Genomic DNA, 26,975 nt, shown 5'->3' on the forward strand with positions numbered 1-26,975 from the left:
AGGAAAAAACCAAACCTAAAATATCCTTAGAGTGTTGAGAGGATATTGCATCCATAAAAGAACAAGAAACTAAGAAACATTATAAGAACAGACAATTTTTAGAAATTAAAATATTATAAAAAATTCAACAAGTGGTTTGTAAATTGAAGTAATCTCTGAGAAATTAGAAGGAAAAGGTGCAAAATTAAAGCAACAACAAGAAAATCAGAGGGTCAGTGTAGGATTTCCAACATCAAAATGCTAGGAATATCAGAAACAGAAAACAGAAAAAATAGAAGAGAAATTAAAAAGAAAATGCAAGAATATCTCTCAGAACTTAAGGACACATTTCCCAATCAAAGGGCTCACCATGAATTCCTTTCATAAAATTCTAAAAACCCCTGGGAGTAGGAGCATCATACTTCTTAATAGCAATACGAGAAGCTAGAAGAAAATGGAGTTATACTTTTTAAAACTCTGAAAAACAACTGTATGCAGACAAATTAGGAATCAAACGTGATGAAAGGAAAAAAATTCGGACATGTAAGGCTTCAAAAAACTTACTTCCCTTGCACATTTCCAGGAAGTTACCAGAAGTTGGGCTCCAACAAAATGAGAAACCAAGAATGGAAGACATGGGATTTAGGAGAAAGGTGATCATGTAACAGAGAGATGAGACAGTGAAGGAAAAGTTCAGGATAAGAGCTCTAGAACAGGCCTAGAGAATAACCAGTCTGGACTGTACCAGAAGAATGGAGGGCCCTAAGAGAGTGTCTCCAAGAAAAAGGTAAAATGATAGGTTACTTGATACTTTGAACAGAATGAGATTTTTACTTAGAAGTAGAGTCTGGAGGTGAATCAATGACAGATACATGTAAAGCCAAGCACAAAAAAAAGAGATAAGAGGGAAAAGAAAAAGTTGTGAAAGAAAGGAAATTTAATTGTCAAACAAGGTTCATCTTTGAAAAATAATTATATAATCACAATAATGGAAATATTCAATATTAAATTAAGCATAAATTATATCACTATATTGGAAGAATGAGAATTACTGTATCGGGAGAATGTTTTTATGTGTGTATGTTAGGATATGTGTGGGTATAAGAAAGTTGAATTATCATAAAAAGAAAGGGGTACTGTCTAAAACGAAAAGCCATGAAATAGCTACTAAGCATGTTAATGATTTTTAAAGTCCAAAGAACCAGTTAAAAAGCAGAAAGTGGCTGCATCTGGAGAGTAGGAATCAAGCAGGGATGAAGAGGATTGCTAGTTTTTGTCTTGAACTATTTGACTTTTAAAATTACATTTATATGCAGTAACTTTAAATAATGTCTTTTAATGGCAGAAGATAGAGAAAGAAATTAGGTCTTCTCCTGAGATACCCAGGTCACAGAGGAAAGAGAACAGGCCTTCATACCTATATTGTTGGACTCCAAAATCAGGGTCACTATGCAGAACAGGTTCACATTAGCATTGAAGACCACAAATTCCACAAAGAGGCCTTTAGTGTAACGGTCCAGCCATTGGCTCTGTTCAAGCTGCTGCAGAACTCTGGGAAGACAAGGAAAGGCCAGCTACTTTCTCCATTTAACCCTGCAGACGAGGAAAGTGCCCTGGCATTTCTTGTATCACTACGTAACAGGTGAGAAGCTGCATTCCCCAAACTAGTTTACCTGTAAAATATTTATGATTCCAAATACCCAAACTTTCACTAATGTTAACATGAATATAAATTTAGAAGACTATAAAAAATGAAAGTTTTCACAATAGTATTCACGCCAAAGTTAAAAGTTCAAGAAAATATACTTGGCATTAAACATGTGAAGTAGAATTAATATTATATGCATTGTAAACTACCTCCATTTGAAATGTTAAATGCTACTCTTAACTAACAGCTATTCAAGTGTAAGGAGTGGAAATGATGTTTGGCTGGCATTATATTTTTTGAGCAGTTAATTTCTTGCTGTAAACTTAAATGAAGAGATAATCATTTTAATTTGGGCTTTTTCATACACAGTGACAGAGACCCTCAGAATTCATATACAATACAGTCTAAGCCTCTTCTGATAATTTAAGTTTGGCATTTGAATTTTGATTTGATCATGGCTCATGAAGGGCAACATTTCCTCTCACATTTGAAGAGTACAGTTTGCCCAAGGTAGAGTTATTTGAGTTCAACTGCAGCTTGAATTGAAGTTGATGTGTTTTTCCAGATGGGAGAAGGAAGGAAATTTGGCAAATTGGCAAAACAAAACATACCTGTAGTTTGAGGCTGAGCCTGGAATATTTAAAGATACATTTCCTTAAGAATCTAAAATAAAAATGTCTACAAGTGTCACAGACAGTATAGTAGCATTATAGTAGCTGCTGAAACTACTCAAATGGGTCCTTAACTCCTAATTGTCCTAAGAATGGACAGAAACAAATATCTTGGTCCTCTTGTTCAGGGTTCAGGTTCACTCACCTCATTGCAGTAGTGGAATTTCTTCCAAGTCTCACAGTGTATCCTCCTCCTGAGTAAGTAGCAAATTCCCCTCGGATGGGATAGCCACCCAGTGTCTCTTGATTCTGATAATGCCAAATGCTGTCTGATTTTGTGTTGTTTGTATCAGGGGGTCCCCAGTTAACCCCATAGTTCTCTGTATCCTCCTGATCTTGGTGAAATGACTTCACTTTTTCTTGGGGAGGCACTCGAGTTGGAAGGAATATGGCACCAGGAATGCGAATCTGACGAAGCAGAACATTGCCCAAAAGAAACGAGTTCCCATCAGTAATAAATCCTAATGAGAGAGTACGGAAAACTGTTTAAAAAACTGACTCATTAAGTTAGTAACAAAGAAAGGCATATTTTCAAAAACTTTTTTGGGGGAGTTGTTAGTAAATACAATCAGATCAACAAAAGAAAATAGATATTTCTAAAAGGATATGAAGTTATCACAATTTGTAAATAACATAGATAATGATCTAAATAAATCATGAGAATCAACTGAAAAATATCAGCAAGACAGTGGAACAGGCGATCCCCTGCTTGTATCTCCCCTCAGCAATAGTAATTTGTCAGCAATCTATAGACAAAAGTGCCTCTGTGGGAACTTCGGGATCCAGGTAGGGGACTGTGAAACCCCAGTGGACTCCAAGACTAACAAGAGCTATTTTGAGAACCCTGAGTTCTCCCCCAAGGGAGGTAGACAGCTCCCTATCTCCTCACAGTGCCCAGGTGGCTGACTCACCAGTTGTAGTCCCGGCTACAGATGCAGAAACAGCTCTGTGCCCCTGTGGACATGGCTGCAGCCCCAGTTGGCCTTGGTGCCGCTACCAGCACCATAGACCCATACAGTCACTCCCACCCATGCCCCAATTAATAGACCTGCAGACCTCAGTCCCAACTGTGGACCATTAAGTGGCCCATGACCCAGCTCCAGTCCCTCTCAGCCATGGTCCAGAAATCAACAACAGGAGCTCACAGAGAAAAAAAAATGTGACAATGAGTGTGTATATGTCCATGAATGACTGAAAAATTGTTCTGAACACTGGAATTTGACACAACATTGTAAAATGATTATAAGTCAATAAAAAAATACTTTAAAAAAAGGAGGAAAACCAAAAATTTAACAAGTACTTAGAAATTAAACAACATGCTCCTGAACAACCAATGGGTCAAAGAAGAAATCAAAAAGTATCTTGAGACTAATGCAAATGGAAGCACAAAAGTCATACCAAATCTTATGAGATGCAGCAGAAGCAGTTCTTAGAGGGAAGTTTATAGCAGTAAATGCCTACATTAAGAAAAAAGTAAGATCTCATATAAACAACCTGAATTTACTTTTTAAGGAACTAGCAAAAAAAAAAAGAATTGAGCCCAAAGTTAGAAGAAATGAAATAATAATGATTAGAGCAGAAATAAATTAAAAAGAGACCAGAAAGACAATGGAAAAAATGTTTAAAAAAAAAAAGAGTTGGTTTTCTTGAAAAATAAAACTGACAAGCCTTCAGCTAGGCTAACCAGGAGAGGACCTAAATAAATAAAATTATAATGAAAAAGATATCGGGTCAAGATGGTAGGACCATGAGCTCACCTCTCCTCATGACTACAATGAAACCACAACTGAACGCTAAACAACCATTGAAGAAAGACTGGAACCTAGCGAAAAAGATCTGCAACTGGAAACATAAAAGAGGGAAACAAAGCAGGATGGTAGGAGGGGCGTGCTCGCCATATAATTGGGCCCCATACCCCCTGGGTGGGCGACCCACAAGCTGAAGATTTCTTAAGTTGTAGAGGCCCCCCACAAAGGGGTGAGAGCTCTAAGCCCCACATCAGGCTCCTCATGTCAGGTCCTGGCATTGGGAAGAGAAGGAGACCCTAGGACATCTGGTTTTGAAGGCCAGTGGGGCTAAACTCCAGGAGCCCCATGGGACTGGGGGAAACAGAGACTCCATTTGCTTGAGAAGTGTACACAGAAACTCACGTGCACCAGGACCAAGGGCAGAGGCAGCGATTTCATAGGAACCTGGGCCAGACCTGCCTGCTGGACTTGGAGAGTCTCCTGGGGACGTGGGGGACAGCTGGAGCTCACTCAGGGGACATAAAAGCTGGTGGTGGACATTTTGAAATGTTAATCTACATGAGCTTTCCTGGAGCTGACATCTTAATTGGATCATTAGCACTAAGACCCAGCCCCACAGCCTGTAGGGAAGCCTCAGACCAAACAACATACAGGGTGGGAACACAGCCACACCCATCAGCAGACTTCCTAAGCCACAAAGGCCTCTAGACACAGCCCTACCCACCAGAGGTCCAGGACAAAGCTTCACCCAGAGGTGGGCAGGCACTGGCTCCTCCTGCCAGGAAACCTGCATAAGCCTCTAGTCCAGCCTCATCCACAGGGGCAGATACTAGAAATAAGAACACAATAATCCTAAAGCCTGTGGAAGGAACCCACAAACACATAGAAAGATAGACGATACGAGGTGGCAAAGGAATATCTCCCAGGACAAGGCACAAGATAAAATCCCAGAAGAAACAAGTGATGAGGAGATAGGTAATTTATCTGAGAAAGAGTTTAAAGTAATGATGGCCAGTAAAAGTAAAGATGTTCAGAGAACTCAAGAGGAGTATAGATGCACAGAGTGAAGTTTTTTGCAAAGAGATGGAAAATATAAAGAATACCCAAACAGAGTTGAAGAATAAAATCACTGAAATGAACAATACACTAGAAGGAACCGGGAATAGACTAAATGAGACAGAAGAACGGATTAGGGAGCTAGAAGACAGATTAGTGGAAATCACTACTGCAGAACAGAAAAAAAGAAAAAAGAATGAAAAGAAATGAGAATAGTTTAAGAGAACCCTGGGACAACATCAAGCATGCTAATATTTGCCTTACAGGGGTCCCAGAAAGCAGAGAGAGGAAGGACCTGAGAAAATTTTTGGAGAGATAATAATGGGAAACTTTCCCAACTTGGGAAAGGAAACAGTCACCCAAGTCCTGGAAGCACAAAGAGTACCATACAGAATCAACCCAAAGAGGAACACACCAAGGCACATAGTCATCAAACTGATGACAATTAAGGATAAGGAGAAAATATTAAAATTAGCAAGAGAAAAGCAACAAATAACCTTGGTTAACCCTTCTATACTATCAGCTGATTTTTCAGCAGAAACTCTACAGGCCATAAGGGAGCGGCATGATATTTTTAAAGTGATGCAAGGGAGAAACTTACAACCAAGAACACCCTTTCCAGCAAGGCTCTTGTTCAGACCTGATGGAGAGATCAAAAGCTTCACAGATAAACAAAAGCAAAAAGATTTCAGCACCACAAAACCAGCTTTATAACAAATGTTAAAGGACCTTCTCTAGTCATCAAACCATAAGAAAAGAGAACAAAAAGAAGAGAAAAAAGAGAGACCTATAAAAGATGGCTTTGGCTATTTGGGGTCTTTTGTGGTTCCTTATAAATTTTGGAATTGTTCTGGTTCTGTGAGGAATGTCATGAGTATTTTGATGGGGGTTGTGTTGGATCTGTGGATTGCTTTCAGTAGTGTGGCCATTTTGATAGTGTTGATTCTTCCAGTCCAAGAGCATAAGAAATCTTTCCATTTCTTTGTGTCATTCTGGTTTTCAGAGTATAGGTAACCTCCTTGGTTGGACTTGTTTCTAGGTATTTTGTTATTTTTGATGTAATGGAAATGTCTCTGCCAGTTATAAAATTCTGGTTCTTGAGGTGGAAAAAAAAAAGTGAATGAAGGGCTGCAAATAGCAAAATATCCTTCTTTTTTATGGGTGAGTTGTATTCCATTACATATATATATATATATGCTGCATCTCCATTTTCTATTCAACTATTGATGTGTACTTAGGATGCTTCCATATCTTGGCAATTATAAATAATGTTGCTGTTAATAGCAGGGTGTATGTATCTTTTTGAGTTAATTCTTACTTTGTGCTTGGCTTTATTCCTTTGATAACTATGTAAGTTTAAAAAGCTAAAGCTCTAAATGTTCTTAGAAACAATGAACAGTACATATATGTAAATTTAAAAACATATGTGCAGTTAAAAAAGAAAAAAAAGATCTATCAAGCCACGAAAGACATGGAAAAAACTTAAAAGACATATTACTAAATGAAAGCAGCCAGTCTGAAAAGGCTACAAACTGTACGATTCCAACCAAATGACATTCTGGAAAAGGCACAGCTACAGAAACAATAAAAAGATCATGATTTCCAGGGGTTTGGGGAGGGGGAGGGAGGGAAGAACGAATAGATGGAGCACAAGGGATTTTTAGGGCAATGAAATTATTCTGTATGATACTATAGTGGTGGCTACATGTCATTATGCATTTGTCAAAACCCATAGAATGTACAATATCAAGAGTGAAGCCTAATGTAAACTATGGACTTTGGTTGATGATAATGTGCCCATGTGGTTCATTGATTGTACCAAATATCCCACACTGATGAGGAATGTTGAGGGTAGGGGAGTATATATGTGTGGGTGGGGAGGGCTATGTGGGAACGCTGTATTTTCTGCTCAGTTCTGCTGTGAACCTAAAACTGCTCTTAAAGAATAAAGTCTATTTAAAAAAAACAACATTATAAATCAAAGAGGAGATATTACAACTGATATCACAGAAATACAAAGGCTTATGAGAGATTTCTATGAACAATTATATGCCAATAAACTGGTTACTGTAAAGAAATGGATAGATTCCTAGAAACATGCAAACTACCAAGAATAATGAATAAACAGAAAATCTAAAAAAACTAAGTAAGGAAATTGAAGCAGTAATCAGAAACCTCCCAATAAAGAAAAGCCCAGGTACCAGATAGCTTCATGGGTGAATTCTATCAAACATTTAAATCTTTCTTAAACTCTTCCCAAAAATTTAAAGAGGAGGGAATACTTCAAAACTCATTTTATGAAGCAGTATTATTCTCATACCAAAGCCAGATAAGGACACTACAAGAAAATTATAGGCCAATACCCTTGATTAACAGAGATACAAAAATCCTTAACAAAACCAGCAAACAGAAAATTCAACAGCACATTAAAAGGGTAATACAGTACAACCAAGTAGGATTTATCCCTGGGATGCAAGAATGATTCAAAATACACAAGCCAATAAACATGATATATCATATTAACAGAAGGAAGGATTAAAATCTTACGATGATCTCAACAGATGGAGAAAGAGTATTCAACAGAAGTTAACATCCTTTCATGATAAAAATTCTCAACAAGTTAGGCGAGAAGGAATTTGCCTCAACATAATAAAGGCCATATATGTCAAGCCCACAGGTAACATCATACTCAATTGTGAATAGCTAAAACCCTTACTCCAAGATCAGGAACAAGACAAGAATGCCACAACTATTAAACACATTACTGGAAGTCCTGGCCAGAGAAATTAGGCAAGAAAAAGAAATAAAAGGCAACCAGATAGGAAAGGAAGAAGTAAAACTGTCTCTGCAGATAACATGATCTTATATAGAGAAACCTTTAAGACTCCACCAAAAAACTGTTACAACAAATGAATTCAGTAAAGTTACAGAATACAAAACCAATATACAAAAATCAGTTGCATTTTGTTACACTAGCAATGAACTATCTGATAAAGAAATTAAGAAAATAATCTCATTTACAGTAGCATCATAAAGAACAATACATTTAGGAATAAATTTAACCAAGGAGGTTAAAAAAAATGGAGGTTAAAAAGCTGTCCAATGAAAACTGTAAGGTATTGATGAAAGACATGAAGACAACACAAATAAATGGAAAGAGAGCACACATTCATGGATTATAAGAATTAATATTGTTAAAATGTCCATACGACCCAAAGTGATCTACAGATTCAATGCAATTCCTATCAAAATTCCAATGGCATTTTTCACACAAATAGAACAATCCTAAAATTTGTCTGGAACCACAAAATACCCTGAATAGCCAAAGTAATCTTGAGAAAGAACAAACCTGGAAGCATCACACTTCTTGATTTCAAATGATATTACAAAGCTATAGTAATTAAAATAGTATGGCAGTGAGATTCAAACAGATATATAGAACAATAGAGGTGAATAGAGAATATAAAATTAAACCCACACATACTCAGTCAACTCATCTATGGCAAGGGTGCCAAGAATACACAATGGTAAAGGATAGTCCTTCAACAAATAATGCTGGGAAAACTATATTTTCCACATGCAAATAAATGAAACTGGACCCTTTTCTTATGCCATGTATAAAAAGTCAACTCCAAATGAATAAGTAACTTGTATCTTAGACTTTAAACTATAAAACTCCTACAAGGAAACAGAAAACTCTCCTTGACACTAGTCTTGGCAATTTTTTGTATATGACACTAAACGCACAGGCAACAAAAGCTAAAAAAACAAGTGGGATTACATTAAACTAAAACGTTTCTGCCCAGGAAAGAAACAATCAACAAAATCAAAAGACAACCTACGAAATGGGAGAAAATATTTGCAAACTCTGCATCTGATAAGGAGTTAAAGTCCAAAATCCATAAGGAAACCATACAACTGAATACAAAAAAAAAAAAAAAAAAAACCCACAAAAAACAAAAAACAACTCGACTGAAAAATGGGCAAAGGACTTGAATAACATTTTTCTAAAGAAGACATATAAATGACCAACAGGTATATGTAAAAATCACTAATCATCAGGGAAATACAAATCAAAACTGCAATGTGATATCATTTCACACCTGTTAGGATGGCTATTACCAAGAAGGCAAGAAATAACAAGTGTTGGTGAGGGTTTCGAGAGGGGAACCTTGTTGGTAGGAATGCAAATTGGTACAGCCACTACGGAATATAGCATGGAGGTTCCTCAGAAATTAGAAATAGTTACTGTATGACCCAGCAATCCTACTACCAGATACATATTGAAAGAAAATAAAGTTAGTATCTTGAAGAGATATATGCACTCCCTTGTTCATAGCACGATTATACACAATAGTGAAGATTTGGAATAAGCCAAACAATGAAACACAAATACTGTATGATCTCTTATAAGTGAAACCAAAAAAAGTCAAACTCATAGAACCAGAGAGTAGAACAGTGGTTATTAGGGGTTGGGGTGGGGAGGGGAGTGGGGAGATATTAGTCAAAGCATACAAACTTTCAGTTTTAAAATGAGTTAAGTCCTGGAGAGCTACTGTACAGCATGATTACGACAGTTAATAGTAATACACTGTATACTTGAAATTTGCCAAGAGAATAAGAGAGTTCTTACCACATCAAAAACAAAACACGTAACTCTGTGAGGTGATAGATAAGTTAATTAGTTTGACTGTGGTAATCATTTCACAGTGTATCCATGTGTCAAAACATCACATTGTACCTTAAATATATATAATTTTTATTTGTCCACTGTATCTCAATAAAGCTGGGAAAAAAGGAGACTCAACCTAAAAGCTATTACTTACCAAAAAATTTAGCAAGGTAGCTGCGTACTGAAAATAATAAAATCAATAACCTTCATGTAGCCAAACAATATTTACTTTAAAGTACAGTGAAATAAAATCTCATTTACAATAGAACACAAAAGGTAAAATAAACCCAACAAGAGATGCACAAGAATTATATGAAGAGCAATTTAATATTATCGAGGGATACATTTGAAGTTGAGAAAAGCATACCACACTCCCAGATAGGACAAGAACATCATAAGCCATCAATTCCCTAAATTTATTTTTTATAAATTCTTAGTTTGTCTCTGTATAGATATCTAAACCTCTGTCTACAACTAAATAAGCTCTTAATGTATAAAAAGTTCCCATTTTTCAAAACAAGCACACAAGACCAAGCTGTCCAATGAAAAATGGGCAATGATAGCATGACAGTCATTCTCTCCCTTAGTCACTATGCGTTCAGTGCTCAGCAACATCAGGTCCTGTTCCAGGTGCTGGGAACACAGCAGTGGATGAACAAGCCCTGTCGTCAGAGCACTCTCATTTGAGGAGGGGGAGAGACGGACAATAACCAAACAATATATTCAGGTAATAACAGTAATAATAGTGCTACAAAGAAAAATGAAGTAGGATGAGGAGACAGGCAGTGTTCTGTAGGGAGGGAGCAGTGCTGTTTGTTTACCAGGATGATCAATTTCTCTGAGGAGGTGGCTCATGAAAGAGACCCTGATAAAGTCTGGAGCACCCAACGCAGACAGCAGTCAGGGCCACAGCAAGTTCCAAGGCCCGGGGGGGAATGCACGCTCGGCGCACTGTGGGAGAGCACAGAAGCTTGTGTGGCTGAAGCGGAGTGAATGAGGGTCAGGATGAGGGCAGGAACTGAAGTAACAGACGTAGCCACGGGCTATACAGGGAGGACCTTAGTAAGCTTTAGAAAGGGTTTGGACTTTTAAGTGTGATGGAATCCATTGGGAGGTTTCAAACAGGGAAGTAAAATATTTCTGTTGTAAAAAGTAATACGGGGAAGATGGAATGAAGAAGAGCAAGAACAGAAGCAAGTGTGTCCATAGGAGAGGTGGAAAGTGGTTCCTGAGTTTAGTTTTAATTTCCGTTTTCTCAGGAGTTATAATATGATGAAGTGTTGGAAATGGGTGAAAAATACTGAACAAGAAGCATTCATACTAATTCTTCTTGACGGTGAGGTTCTTTGAGGGTACAAACCATATTATACCATCTTTTTATCGTTAGCTTCCAGAACAGTTCCCAGCCTGCTAGATGTTCACTACGTATCTGTGGAACTGAAATGGATAACCACAGAAGGAAAGTGATACAGATTTGGGAAAGACTGCACATCAGACAATATATCATATCACCTGGTGCGGACATCTTCCTGGTTACACTGTTTTCGTGGTTCTGAGCTTATGTAACAACCTTCTCAGCTACATGTGGTTCCCTCCTTCACCAGGAGGCAACTGGCCCCAGGGATCACTCCAGTTACTTTCCATGCTGTAAGTGAATAAATTCTCAGTTTTGTTTATCAGCCTCTTGTGAGGCTCATCAGTGGGAATCAGCCCTCATGACCCTGATCGCCCTTGGGGGGGTCAGACATAAAGCTGGATCTGCTTAGATGGGGCCCTGGGAGTGGACCCTTGGGTGCCCACAGATGTGCAGCCACAGTGAAAAAGCCAGTGGACCTTCCTCCAGGGTGTTAGTGGGTCCCTGTAGGGGTGTCTGGAAAACCAACTGCACCCCACATTTACAGGGCTGGGCCCCAGGACTGTGTTCTTACCTCTGTAATCCCCATACAGGTTAGGAAGGAGAGTGCAATTGGCCCAGGTATAGAAATGCTTTAGCAGTCTGATCTCTGAGAAACGGTGAGAAAAGCTCTTCTGGATAGCCTGATGGAGGTAAAACCTATTGGAGTTTTGGGTAGAGTAGACTGTAGTCATCAACAGGATAAGGAAAAGGATTTGTACTGGCACAGAAGAGAGAAAACCGCAGTGGAATGGTTAGCTTAGAAAGCCTCTGTACAATTTTCTTCATTTTTTTCTAAGCTTATAGACTTACTTTTTTAAAACAGGGCAAGAATAGTAAACAATTGGCAATTTCATATGGTTCAGCTTAATAATTGTTCAGATAAGCCAAGGCATTTGGCTGTTAGTGATAAATATCCATAGATACCTATGTATTCCTTCCCAGAATTATTCTGCCGCTAATCAGAAATTTTACTAAAATAAGAGACATAAAATCCCACACAAAAAATGTTGTGTTTTAGTTCTTAGATCTAAATGTTGCACCAAGCCGCTCCCACCGCCCCCTCCCCTTCCCCTCCCCAGCTGCCTATAGGTTGTCTATGCTCACAAGGAGGGAATGCATGATAAAAACAGCATCTGTCTTCCTTGGTCCAGGGACTCCAATGACCCAGACACTAGATGTGCTGAACCAGTCCCCTTGCATTTGTAGGACAACCATTTTCCAAATTATATTCATTCCTCCACCCTGTGACGTAGATCAAGTTTCATTATTACACTGTGCAGGTAGAGAAAGTGACTTATTCAAGCACACAATGAGATCTCAAGACTCCTAGTTCAGGAGCCTTTCTGTTTTACCTTTCACCTTACAGCCTTGCTTAATGGAATCGAGAAATTTTCAAGGCAAATATTTTAAGATTTAAAATATTTTCACCCTTCTGTATTTTCCATTTTATTCTCTCTCCCCCTTTCCTGGCTGGGAAATGTGCTGCCATATCAACATGTTACCATTTCCTCTCCATACCCAAAACATCTCCTGTCAACTTCAAGAGTTTCTTCTCTTTCAAGGCTCTCTCCGGGCACTTAACTGGCCTGTTCATAGCTGGGGCTACATAGATGGGGTTGTTCTTATCTCTTGAGCCAGGTAATGATGAAGGACATTTTGCTGTCAAAAATTCAAATATAGGCCAAAAAAGGTTACATTTCATTAAGTAGTTATTCATCAACATTTGCTGAACACCCACTATGAGTTTCTCCTGTTAAACACTGAAGTAGAAAATAAAGCTATCTAAGCAGTGCTTCTCAAACTATCACGAAGGACTTTAAAAAAAAAAAATCCAATCCATCAGGGACTGATACTTTTGTAAAATACAATAAAAACAAATTACTAGAAAAATGAAACAGAACAGAGGCCTATAAAATACAAGCCCGATTTAAAAAATTAGATTCAATAGGAGTAAAATTAGTCTGTCCAATTGCTATAAACGTATCTAAATGCTTATTCTCAATTTCTGTACTTACATTGGACTAGAAACAGTTCTAGTCAGTGGACTACTTGGTGGGAACACTGTTTCAGAGTGTTATTTCTCAAATTTTAACCTGCAGGGGAGTCACCCGGAATTTTGTTACAATGCAGTTTCTGGGGCGAGGCCTAAGATTCTGCATTTCTGATAGTTCCAGGAGACACCAGTGCTGCTGGTCTCCAGATCACACTGTGAGGACAAGAATCCAGAGACATGTAAATCAAGGTGGAGAGAGAGGGGGAAGTAGAATATGACATAAAACTTGCCAGCCTGTATGAACCAAGTGCTGAGGGATTGTTGAAGAAAAAATGAACCTCCCTGAGGAATTAAGAGAAGGTGACCCTGAGGAAGTGACATGTGACATTTGTTTTGAAGGATGAGTCAAAAAGAATTCTCTAAATGGGCAAGGGAGAGAACAAGAAAAAAGTCATTTTAGCAAAGGGAACAGCAATTCAAAAGCATGTAGAAATGAAATGAGGACTAGGAAGGCATTCTGAGGTCAGATTATTAATGTTTTAAATCTCATGAGGAGTAAGATGCCAACCCCTTAGCAGCGTGTCCACTGCTCAGCTTAAGAAATAAGTGATTGCTGAGATACAATCTGCTGTGTACCTCTATGATCGTATCCCTTCCTTCCTTCAGAGAGCTGAACTCCAAAATTTCAGAGGATTATCATTCCCATGCATTTCTTCATTTAAAAAAATATGTCTCTAAGAAAGACACGTTATTGTTTTGCATGATTAAAATATTGTGCAATTTTCCGCAGTATGCTTCTTGGCCACCTTTGTTTGGGAGGTTCACCCATGTGATGTGAGTTACTCTAGGCAGTTTAGAGGGTAGACTGCCTCAGGCTTGGTGGCTGAATGGGGGGCAGGACAGATTTAGGGTCACTCTGAGAATGGTGATGCTCTTAAATGAAATAAGAAAATAGAGTAAAGAAGTGAATTTTTGGGGTGGCAAATAACTTGGCTTGAGGCATGTTTACTCTCAGACACCTACAGGCATTCAGATACAGACGGTGCAGTTGGAAATAGCATCTGGGGCTCAGAGCTAGAAACACTAGAAGGAATCTAGAACATGGGGGAGAGTAGAATCTCTGAGAGATCCAGGGAGGAATGGGTCATGAACAGTTGTGGTGACCTACTGGTTAGTCCTGGGCAGAGGAGGCACAGCCACTGCTTAGAGGCAAGATCCTTGAATGGATAAATCTGAGTTGGTGAGGTGGCTAGGATTCCACTGTTTTGATATAATTTGCTCTTTGCAAAATGCAATATTAGTTAGAACCACTTGAATTACCCAAGAGTGCCAAGATCCTCTTGGCTTGTTGTCCCTTCTCTTTGCGAAGCCACGGCATCCTGTTCAGCATCAGTGAGAAAAACAACGTGAGGAAGATCACCTAGACAGGAACGTCACAGGGACACTAATGAGCAGACACTCCAGGATCCATTAGGTAAAGGTGCAGGTAGGTATAATGAACACATTTCAATTACTGGGCCCTTTGTTTTTATGAAAAACTGGGAAATTACTTAATTTCATAATTATTTTTGCATAACCATGGGAACCTGGTTAATATGTTAATCTTCATATTTTTCTTAAACACTGGAGTCCTTAATCTTCTTGGCTAGGGAAGTTTAAACTATTAAATGATTTGTATAAGTTGTTCCATAACACCTGTCTTTACAACAGCTCTGAACAGCTAGACTGCAGAAGCTACACTTTTGAAAGTCCCAAAGACTAATCTCACTTTTGCTGAAGGCATAGAATCTTAGAATTGAGTTAAAACCTTAAGTTTCTCTTACGGGAAACAAGTCTTCCCCCAGTCCTTAAATTTCCTTGGAGGGGAGGAAGGTCCTCCAGTCCTCACAAGAACAAAGGACAAGGGTGATATTTCCAGCCTGGTGCCACACATCCTTTTTGAAATGAACGTGTCTGCTCTGCAGACCTGAAGTCGTCCTCTGGTGGCCTGTCCCAAGGACTAGACCTGGGGAGAAAGTACTAGGAAGTATACTTGGCCACGGGCCCAACCAAATTCTCCCTGGAGGGATATCAGTAACTAAGCTAATACACTGGTTTACATCTCTTCTGTTCCTCTTTTAATACTTTTCCCAACTTATAAAAAAACAACCCTGACTACACATTTATTATAAAAATTTGGAAACAAGGAAAAAATAGGGATTTTAAGAAGGTTTTAAAATTTGGAATATATCCTTTGATCATTTTTGCCTTAATATACCTGGACCAGCTTTCCACATCATTACATTTTCTATAACATTTTTAATGGCTTCTCAGTATCCCATTACATGGATATGGCTGTGTTGTAATATATTAAGCAATGTCCTATTTTTGGACATTTAAGTTGTTGCCAATGTATTTTATTATAAACCACTCTGAGTTTTCTCAGGGGAGATCCTTAGAAGGGAAACTTACTTAGCAAAGGGATGCAGAATTTGAAGGCTTTTACTATACTGCCAGGTTTTCCTCAACCAGCCATATTACCCTTTTTCTTTGCCATTTTTAAAAGCAAAATGGAATCTTATTGTTTACAGGAACTTGTTTCAAGTTTTTTGGCCACTGTGATAACAAAGTTTTTTTTTTGCTTTTAAAAATATATTTACACACAGTAGAAAAAAACTCTTTTGGGGTATAATTCTATGAGTTTTGACAAATGCATAGAATTATGTATCTAGCGCTACAATCAAGATACCTTACAGTTTCATCAGTCAAAAAACCCTCCTCGTGCTTCTCCTCTGTAGTCAACCCTTTCTCCTGCCTGAGTCTTTGGCAACCAGTGATGTGTACTTCAGCCGTATGGTTTTTGCTTTTTCCAGAAAGTCATATAAATGGAATCATAAAGTATGCTTTTGGAACTGGCTTCTTTAGTTACAATGATACATGTGAAAGTCATCCATGTCATTACATATACCAGTAGTTTTCCTTTTTTATTGCTGAGTAGACTTCTCCTGCATGGATGGACCATGGTTTATCCACTCACTAGTTGATTGGCATTTGGGTTGCTTCCAGCTTTGGCAATTCTGAATAAAGCTGATGGAAATATTCACATAATTTTGTGTGAACATGTGTTTATTTCTTTTGGGCAGATACCTGGGAGTGGGGTTACTAAGTTACATGGTAAAAGTACTCTGTAACTGTGTAAGAAACTGGTAAACTGTTTCCCAAAGTGGCAACACCACTTTTACATTTCTACCACCCACATGTGAGAATCCCCAGCTTCTCTGCATCCTCACCGGCATTGGGTATTATCAATATTTTGATCATTCTAGTAGGTGTGCAGTGGCATCTCACTGTGGTTTTATTTTGCATTTCCCTAATGAGTGATGATGTTAAGCATCTTTTCACATGCTTATTTCCCCTCTGTGTATCCTCTTCAATGACATACCTCTTTATGTCCTTTGCCCATTTAAAAACTTGGGTTCTTTTCTTACTGTTGAATTTTGGGTATTCTTTATATACATAATGAATAGAAGTCCTCTGTCAGATTTGCCATCTGCAAATATCTTTTTCTCAGGATGTGGCTTGTCTTCATTCTCTTAAGGCTGTCCTTCATAGAGCAAAAGTGTTCAGTTTTGAAGAAGTCTAATTTATCACTTTTTCTCTTTTCTGGATTGTGCTTTTGGTAATGTATCTGAGAACTCCTTGCCTAACCTAAGGTTACAAGGATTTTTCCCCTGAGTTTTCTTCTAAAAGTTTTATAGTTTTACATTTTACATTTGAATATATGATCCATTGAATTATTTCTGATAGTTCATTAAAAATTTGAAATATACATGAAAATTGGAAAATACCAAAATCAATATTTCACCTGATAACAAAGTTAACATTTCATTTGTTTTGCTTTTTTCTGAACCATTTGAAAAAAACAGACATCATGACATTTCACATCTTGCATGGTAGTATGGGCTTGTCAAAATGACCTTGCCAGCTGAAACTGGGCAAAGTGATCTTAATCATCAGTGAGAAAAAAATGATTCTGTGACATTTAAAGATTCATGTCAAAACATTAAAATCTCTTATTGTCGGTTATAAACGTATACAGAAAATTTTAAAAGTAGTAAAGCTAATATATAATTTAAAACATTAAAACATTGAGAATTAAAGTTATTTCTTTGTAAAAACTTTATCAAGAATAATTTGAATGATGCTGGCCTTCCTCTTGTTGTACAACTTACGACACGGGGAGAGCATCTTTTCTAAGCCTTCAGGGAATTGTCACACGGTTCTAAGTTTCGGCTTCCAGCATTTTATCATTTATGCTTTCAATGCTGTGAAATGTCTCTGACAGTTCCTTTAATATTAGTTTTTTGCCAATGTTGCTTCCTCTGGGACATCATCATCCTTTTCTTCACAACCAATTTCTCCATTTGTGTTGTTAAGTTTCATTTTACCAGGTTCATTTGGCTGCATATCTAGAATTTCTTGAACACAGACAACCAACCTTCCCACGATCAGCTTCTTGTCTAACTCCATTTACACTCTATTTAAATTTCACTTCCAGGGTTATCGTTTTGTTAATTTGTTGCATTTTCATCTTTGTTGGCCAATTCCCTCTTTCAATCATCCATTTTATGGTAAAAGGTCAGAGTTTATGACTGGGAGACAAGGAAATGACAAAACCACCCACTTTGCTATCTATACATAAACCAGGAACAGGTGGCCAATCACTCAGACTTTGAGAAGTGACATGAGTGGTCACTGAGCATGATGTACACCTGCTATTTATGTAGAGAATTATGGGCTGAAGTGCTAGCAGCAGTTGGTAGTTGATGCAATCACTCAGTTACTATGCCACGGTAACTGGGATTTGAACTGTGTTGCTGGGAAACTGGCGTTAATTGAACCATGATAACAAATTCACGCACATCAAACACTGCAAAGCAAGGACTGCTTGTTTTCAAGCATGCATCACCTAAAAATCAGGACATTTTTCATGTTGTTATCCTACTTAAGGAAATGATTGATAATTTCCTAGTATACTATCTGATCCATATTTAAAATGGTTCATTTAGTCAAAGGGTCTAGGACAGCCCTTCCCCATTAATTTTTCTTTCATGAGACTGACTTTTCAGAGAAACTAGGTGTGATTCAGAGTGATGCTACTTAAAGTGTGGTCCGTGGACCAGCAGCATCAGCATCACCTGGGAACTTGTCAAGAGTGCAAAATATTGGGCCCCGTTCCAGAAGTACTATCCTCCACTTCACTGTGCATCTTTTTAAATTAATTGTGCCTGGGACTAGCTGAAGCCTTTCAATAAATTCATTATTTCTTTGCAACAGAATTTTTTCAACTGTTTAATTATTACCACTCTTACTAACTGCATGTTAAGCACCCTGGACCTACAGTGTAAGTCTGTTTTCTTGATGCTTTTAATATTTTTATATCTATGTTTTATGTTTTGCATTATTCTAGTCTGATCTTCCTGGTCCTTAAGTTGAGTCTCAGTAATGACATCTTCAGTTCAACTTTTTAAAATCTGTAAATCACATTTAAAATGTGTAAATCATGTTTTTCATTTCCTGAAAGCCTCTGTCTATGTGTCTGATATAACTGAATCTCCTGAAGAACTCGTGTTATTTTATGGTGTGTCTCTTCCAGCAGTTTTTACCTTTTTTGCTGTTTTCGTGGAGTGCTGGGGACTGAACCCAGGACCTCGTGCATGCTAAGCATGCACTCTACCACTGAGCTCGACCCACCCACCCTGCCAGCAGTTGTTTTTAAGTTTAAGGACTACCTACTCCTTGTACTCTGTCCCGCTTTTAGGATCAGTGGGTCTCAAATGGGGCTGCACAATGGAATCACCTGGGAAGCTTAAGACTTGTTGGGCTTTGGAGCCCGTCTCCAGGGATTACGATTTGACTGGCCTGGAGAGAGGCCTGGGCACCAAGAGTTTTTAAAGCTCTGCTTGCAGGAACTCAGGCCCATCTTATTAGAGTTCTTAAAGCAGAAGTCATCTTGCCACCAAAACCCAGAATGTTGGAAACTACAGAACAAACAACTTGGTTTCTTCAACAGGTACATTGTAAGAAAAATAGCAAGAATAGAGAGTGAGAGAAAGAGAGAAAGGGAGGGGAACCTATAAATTTAGTGTTAAAAATACTTGAAATTTATCAGCTCATTGAAACACATGGACCTTATTTAGATCTTGATTTGAACAAAACAACTATAAAATGAACACATAGGAGGGAACCTGAAAATTTTCAACACTGACTGGATTTTTAAAAATTGTAGTAAAATATATATAACAAATTTACCATCTTAACCTCTTTAAGGTGAATAGTTCAGAAGTGTTACCTACATTCACACTGTTGTGTGGATATTAAGAAATTATTGTTTATTTATTTAAGTGTGATAATGGCTGATATTTATGTTTTAAAAAGAAGAGTCTTCATCTTTTAGAAATATACAGACTGAAACACTTATGGATAAAATGATATGAAGTCTGGTATTTTTTTTCCAAAATAGATGAGACAAGACTGGCCATGAATTGTCGACTGAAGCTGGATAAAAGAACTTTAGGGTTCATTATACTATTCTCAACACTTGTGTTTATTTTCCTTAATTAAAAATTTTTAAAAAATAAGTTTCCTGTTATTTTTTTTCAAAGTAGTTAATTGTTGATTTTTTACTTGTCTCTTTTAACTTTTAGCAATCCTTTTCTGCTAACTTTCTACTAGTCTATCAGTTCTTGTTAGTTTCCTCCATGATTACTGCACATATATTCCTAACAACTTTCACTCTGCCTATTTCTGTTTTTCTGGTTTTTGAGGTTTTTTGTTTTTTTTTTTTCAAATTGTCAGAAACATTAGGCACTTTAGATTGACACCCACAGACCTCAGTTTTCCAACTTTGTGCAACTGTAACGTTTCCTCCCATACCACTGTGACTGTTTCTCACGTACCTTTACTGGCTGGATGATGAAGATGTTCTGAAGCACTGATAGTATTAGCGAAATAACCCAGCTGGTGGCTTGGTCTTTGTTCAGTTTCAGGCTATAAAGTACTGTAAAAAAGGCAGCGGCCAGGCTAGTGGTACCCAGTAGGAGCCAGCAGAGGTAAGTCAACCATCTGGGCGGGCTGTTAGAGATGGATTGCTTCCCTTCTTCCGGGTTCAGGATGGGGAAACTGTTTGCCTCCCTTAAGAACAGAAGTTGAAGGGATTAATCTCATAGCCAACAGCTGAGAGAGGTTTAGGAAGATTACAGGTGATAAAGCAAGCTTGGTGCAATGCATTACCTGGATGGCCCTTGCTCTGTGGGAAGTATATGTGTTTCCAAGAGTTCCTGGAGTTTTTGCAGTTGGGTGACTGCATCTAGGAAGTCACAAGGCTGGTCGGCCTGGGTGGGGCCCAGTGTGCGTAAGTGAGATTGGAGTTTCTGCAGAACTCTGAGCAGGTAATTGCAGAAATGATGGTGGTTTTCAGGAACTGCTGAAAATACATTTCAGGTTGACACTTTAACAAGTGGAAGATTTCAATAAATAGTAATTCCTGGTAGAATGAGCAGTTCATTAACTGATGATGAGGTTAAATTTCCCAGTCAATGGAGATTGGACCCAACACCTACAGAATTGCTGTCTTCTCTGAGCATGTTGTAGAGTTTGCAAGAATTTGTAAAATTCTATAGTTTGATGTAGAATCAAAAAAATTTTAAAGCTAATTGAGCTTTTTCATCAGAACTGCAATCCATGTGAACTGTAAGTACCCAGAAAGCACAAACTATATTCAGGAATCCATAAATTGCATACTCTCACCATTCCACTGAAGAAAAAGAATGACAAGTTTCAATAGCTCCTGACAAAACAGATGAAATACAGGGATCTGATACACAGGACATTTGGGGGGGGGGGGTCCTTAATCCTTAACTTTGTGAGACCAGATTTATTGTCTCAAAAGCCATCAGAGTGATCAAAGCTATCAGCTCTACATGGGAAGCTAAAGGAAATTAAAACAAGCAGAAGGTGGTATCATGCCTGTTGGTTATGCTGAGAGGTAAGAATGAGTAACAAACAGATGTGCAAGAAGTGGGAGGCAGATAAAAAGGTTAGTTACTGAAACCAACTGAACTTTACCATTTTCCCAGTAGGGTCCTGCCTGCTGGTGAGAACCTTGACCCTCTAAGTGAGAACAAATGAGGCTGGAGAAAAGTTTCACCAGCTGGTTAATGTTGTAAGAACTCCATGAAGACTGTTCACACTCTGAGAGTAGGTACGTATTTCTCCTGAGCAGGAATCCCACAGTTTCCTTTAATTCCTGAATATAGAATCAAGATAAGAAAAGTCAGTTTTACATTGAAACCTGGACTGGTAGCAATTATACACGGTAATAAGGCTGCTTCTCTACTTGGAGGGACATATGCTCAGTGCAAAGTCCCTCAAGTTGTCGCTTTCTCTCTACTTTTTCAGAAAGAAGTCACCTCACAGTAGCCCCCAGAACTAGTTTTATGAGAAAATCTAGAATGAAAGAGGAAGGGACAGTCTGATCAAACATCACAAACACGACAGCAGTACGGTCTGCACTCACATCAGCCCTCAGAACACGTCATAATCAAGAGAAAAAACCAGAGGCGTGATGATGACGACTCAGGACAGGAATTAGAGAGAAGCTACTGGAGAAAAGGATCCTCGGGAGCCTTGCAGGAGATCCTTCCAACCAGTTTTTTCCACTACGTTGGGGAGGGGAGCACGACTTACCTGTAAAATGTGATACCAAGCTTACCTCAGCTACCTCTGTGAGAGGGAGAGGCTCAAAAGAAGCACCTGAGGGGCAGGAGGCCTGGATGGGAGGAAAGAATGGCAGAGGTTCCTGTGACTGAATCAACGGGAAAAGCTGCCCAATCACGACATTGATGGGGAAAAGGATGACGGCGCTTTGGACGCTGACGAGCAGTTCAGACCAGGTCACGGCAAGGGGACCCACTGAAAGAAAAGCATGACGTCAGCTCTCATCCACAACAATTCAGATCATCCTCCAGCTCATTCCTCTCCCAGGTTTAAGGATTTATCTAGAGATTAAACTATGATGACCTAAGGATAGTAAGTTACCACGGCAGGAAAGATGCTGATGTCTCCCTAAGGCTGCTTCCTTTGTTAATGAATAAGATCAGTGAGAAGATGGGCATTCTAATGTTAGAGTAGATGAGTATTCGCATTTAATAGCAGAATTAAGTGAGTGTTTGAATGTCAGGGCAGCAAAGGAAAAATGAAGGCACATCGTGATTCTGCTTCTCACCCTGGAAGTAGGGAGGGTGGAGCACAGTAAAAGGACTACATGCCACAAACAGCACACATCAGGGCTCCCTCCCACCTTGCACATCTCTCTTGGCAGTGGTGTCGTTTATCTTCCAGAACATAATATTGATGACCATGTTGCAGAGAAGGAGGGTCACGCAGCAGGTGAGCCGCTGGACTCTTGTAAACTGGTTCCAGGGATGTCGAGTTGCGACTGAGAGCCACAGATAATCCTGGGTGAACTTTTCTACAATCATGGAGGAGAACAGGTGTCTAACAAGATAAATTAGAATAGGAAAGCCATGAGATTTCCTTCTGAAAGTGCCCTGGACTTTTGATGTGGTTTGCTTGGCAAATAATAATTGATGTAATTTATATTTAATTTATATTGCATGGGATTCTAAAATTAAAAACTTGTTTTAGCTTCATAAGAGTTTTGATAAATCTTTCAGTCTTTGAAAGTGTGCATTAAGCTTCTAGTCATGATAGTTCGTTAAATCGGCACTTTGAGCACCTTCTCTACTCCAAAAGGAACTATAAATACAGTATAAAAAGCAGGAACCCAAACACTGGTTGGGGCTTAACAAAATAAACATCTCTGAGGAAGAGAAATGGAATGACAAACAAGGTGGTAGGTGGGGAAGAAGTCACAGGGTTCTGGGCCCCAGGTCTCGAAGAAGGTTATACTCGAGTCAAAGTCTGATTCCCGTGGTAACTGATGGGAAAGGGAGAGCAAAGGCAGCCTTACTGCCTGAAGCCCGGGATGAGGCTGGAGCTCATGGAAGGTACTGCAGAACGAAAAACCGCCACAGGGCTATACATTTAAAGGTAGGGAGGCAGGTGAAAATGAACAGCCCCATGACCAGGAATTGAGCCAAGAGATCCACCTCATGACAAGATCTGTGAGAGACCCGGTTTCAGTCATTTCATTCAGGAACAGGAGCTCCAAAATAGTATAAGGTAGTAAGACCTAGTTCTAGACTAGAGGTGTGAAGGGGTGGATGCAAATGGCAAGAGAACTACTAGTCAGAGATGAGTGTGGGGACAGAGAGATGGGGTGCGGGGAGGGAGGGAGAGAGAGATTTAACAAAACACTCAAAATGAACATACAACCCCAATTCCTTAACATGTAAAGAAACCTAATACTAAGAAAGGCAGCCAACCCCATCAATAATTCAGTCCAGAAGAAATTAATTTTGTGGGACAGTCTGACAAAGACTAAGTATTTCAGGTTGCTCATAGATACAAGTAGGGGAATAATGTTCACTTAAAAAGAATAAAAAATCATGAAAAACACAGAAAATAAATTAGACATCTTGAAACTGAAAAATACGGTCATCCAAACAAAAGAATTAGGAGGTAGGGGCATGGCTGAAGAGAAGACTAGTGAACTGAAATGCAGTATGAAAGAATTCACCCAGAATACACCACAGAGATGCAAAAAGAAGGTAAATATGCAAGAGTGGCTTAAAACACGGAGGATGGTTGGAGAGGCTCCAACATACAGTAAAGGAATGTCAGAGGAGCAATGTTTTCAGAAATGACATCTGAGAACTTCTCCTAAGTGAAGACACGATTCTGCATACCAAAAGTACCTTTTATGTTATGTGTATTTTACCACACAAAAAAATTTTAAGTACATTCTGAGTACCAAACAGGATAAAAAAGTAAATCCACAGTGAAAAGAATTATGGTAAAATTTAGAACATCAAGGATAAAGAGAAAATATTAAAAAGAAAAAAGGCAATATACTTTGGAACAATAACAGCTAGACTGACAGGAGACTGACGTAACATCAGAGGCGGTGCTGGAGGGCAATTCCCCGTGACTGCTTCACATTTAGGCATTAATAGACGTTTTGCTCCTGCACTATTTTTTTGGGTATCTTTGTATAACCAGACAGCCCTGAAAAGACAGAGACAGTACCTCTCTTTGGAGTCATTTTATTTACATTTCCAGATTGTAAGGATGGAGACATTCTAGGGTAATATAGAAATGCCTTCTTCTCACCCCTTGAGAGACTTGCTTACATTTCAGGCTAATAGAGCTAATTTCTCACTCTACAAGGGAGGACAGGCAGGTTTTCTAGCAGCTGGTATATCGGGTCAGTCTCTCCTAGTCCTGGGGCTCCTCTTTTGTAATACATCTCCCTGCACGTGCAGCTAACACCTGGCTCTCATCACATCACCCTGTTGAAACTGGGCTTCTGGGAAGCGACACAAAATGTTGCTCTGGCTGCAACTATTGCTACGAGTAGTAAATTGTCTAAATCCATTTGAGTCAGTGAAAATGGTGGAGTAAAGACCTTTGAAAATTCTGTCCTCCATAAAAGCAACGATAAAACTTCTTTCAAAAAGCCAGAATCAAAATGTTAAGAACTCAGATAAGTAACCAAAGGTTTGTAGTAACTTTTGAGTGTTTACTCAAGAAAAATGGCTAAGTATCCATAAGAACAGTGAATTTTTGGCATTTTAACTTGCCCTAGACCCATCTCTTTTTCTCTAGCTCCATGGTTGAAACCTTGAAAACCATCAGCCTTTAGTCATAGTGAAAACCAGCAGCCTGGCAGTCACTAGACAGGGCAGAATAGGGTTGGAGCTCCTTGAAAGCCTCCTTCCCATAGAACTGTCATTATCTGACCTATCTGGTAGTTCCCTGGAAAACCCCACTTGCAAAGCTGTCCTTATTTGACCTGACTGGGGGCTCACCCAGTGAAAAATTCTTTTTCCCTGAGGGTACTTTCAAAACTATTCAGAGGCAATTGTCTAACTTCACAGCTGCATGATATGGTAGGCAAACAACAGGCTAACCAAAAAGCTTAAAAGAAAAAGCTGGAAAATGAGAAGCCAATAGGAGCTCTGAAAAGTTCTGATACAGTCCTGGGCATCTAGAAGGCCACGTGAATGCTGGGTGCGTGCTCAGGAAATACCTAAGGCGGCCCTGTACTTTCACCCCTGGATGACCTGCCGGAAGTGAAGGCTAAAGCAGGCTTGTCAACCACCTCAGGGTGTTGAAGGCACGGCTCAACATGCACACAAAACCCCTCAGCAGAGACTGGGACACTTACTGGTTCCTGGCACTTAAATCTATCTGGTTATTAGCTGACCACTAAACTAACTGAGCAGAAGCTTTAGTTTTCACACATGACAAAGAATACAGATTTTACAGAATTAGTTCAAAACAGCTACTAAAGAACAACAAATACTGGGGGAAAGGAAGGAAATCTGATCTCCAGATTGGCCACATTCTATTTAAAGTGTCCGGTTTTCAACAGATCACAAGACATGAAAGAAACAAAGTATCTCACATCCCTCCCCCCACAGTCAACAGATTGATGCTGAGGAAGCCAATACACTGCATTTACTAGAAAAAGACTTGCAATCAGCTATTTTAAATACATTCAAAGAACTAAAGGAAGCCATGTCAAAGAACTAAAGGAAGGTAAGTGAGAATGCTGTCTTGCCAAAATAGAGAATATCAATGAAGATACAGAAATTCCTTTAAAAAATAAATAGGAAGTCTGCAGTTGAAATGAAAAATTCACTAGAGAGGTTCAATAGCAGAAGAAAGAAGCAGCAAACTTGAAGATAGGTCCGTTGAAATTATCCAGTCTAGGAACAGAAAGAAAGAAGAATGAAGAAAATGAACAGAGCCTCAGAAACATGTAGAACACCATCACTCCTCGACAGTACCTAAAGGAAAAGAGCTCCTTCTTTGAGATGGGTGAGAAGACCCGGTCACGCTCACAGTCTCCAAGGTCCATGGCCAGCCAACAATTGCACAGGAAATGCCACTTCCTTTTACCTGCGATGTCACTGACAATTACCTGGTTTATATACCTGTAGTAAAATAAAGACAGTCATGTTAGGGAGGTGGGTGTGAATCAGTTGCTGTAATAAGAAGTAATCTTTTGGAAGCAATCTAAATGTCCATCGATGGATGAATGGATAAAGAAAATGTGGTATATATCCATATATACATAACATACACACACACGATGGAGTATCATTCAGCCATAAAAAAGAACAAAATCTTGCCATTTGTGACAACGTGGATGGAGGATATTATGCTAGGTGAAATAAGTCAGGCAAAGCAAATACCATATGATCTCACTTATATGTAGAACATAAAAACAAAGCAAAACAAAACACAAATAAAAAACAAACAAAAAAAAGCTCATAGACTGACTAGATTAGTGGTTGCCAGAGGTGGGGGGTTGGTGGGGGTGAGCTGGGTGAAGGGAGTCAAAAAGTACAAACTTCCAGTTGAAAAATAAACAAGGGGATATAATGTATATAATGGTGACTATCGTTAGTAATACTTGCATATTTGCAAGTTGCTAAGTCACTAAAAGTTATCAGTGCAAGAAAAAAGTTATCTAACTATGTATGGTGATGCTGTTAAGTAGACTTGTGGTGGTGATCATTTCACAATATATATAAATATTGAATCATTATGTTATAGACCTGAAACTAATGTAAAGTTGTATGTCAATTATACCTCAATAAAAATAGATGAAGAAGTCATCTTGCATTGACCGTGAGTGTC

At 38.8% G+C, this 26,975-nt stretch overlaps 1 protein-coding gene across 1 annotated transcript in view; it reads right to left on the reverse strand.

The window, feature by feature from the left end:
* PKD1L3 (polycystin 1 like 3, transient receptor potential channel interacting) overlaps positions 1–26,975 on the reverse strand; it is a 55,754-nt gene that overhangs the window by 13,923 nt on the left and 14,856 nt on the right. Inside the window, exons 12-22 of the mRNA XM_074371199.1 lie at positions 26,120–26,266; positions 22,504–22,700; positions 21,916–22,115; positions 21,270–21,456; positions 20,436–20,628; positions 20,102–20,336; positions 14,484–14,583; positions 12,689–12,829; positions 11,703–11,888; positions 2,444–2,759; positions 1,397–1,530 (exon numbers count right to left, since the gene is read on the reverse strand). Coding sequence (XP_074227300.1) covers positions 1,397–1,530; positions 2,444–2,759; positions 11,703–11,888; positions 12,689–12,829; positions 14,484–14,583; positions 20,102–20,336; positions 20,436–20,628; positions 21,270–21,456; positions 21,916–22,115; positions 22,504–22,700; positions 26,120–26,266 — 2,036 coding nt within the window. The remainder of the gene's footprint in view (positions 1–1,396; positions 1,531–2,443; positions 2,760–11,702; positions 11,889–12,688; positions 12,830–14,483; positions 14,584–20,101; positions 20,337–20,435; positions 20,629–21,269; positions 21,457–21,915; positions 22,116–22,503; positions 22,701–26,119; positions 26,267–26,975) is intronic.

Source organism: Camelus bactrianus, chromosome 9 (assembly GCF_048773025.1).
Source record: "Camelus bactrianus isolate YW-2024 breed Bactrian camel chromosome 9, ASM4877302v1, whole genome shotgun sequence".
Taxonomy (NCBI): Eukaryota; Metazoa; Chordata; class Mammalia; order Artiodactyla; family Camelidae; genus Camelus; species Camelus bactrianus.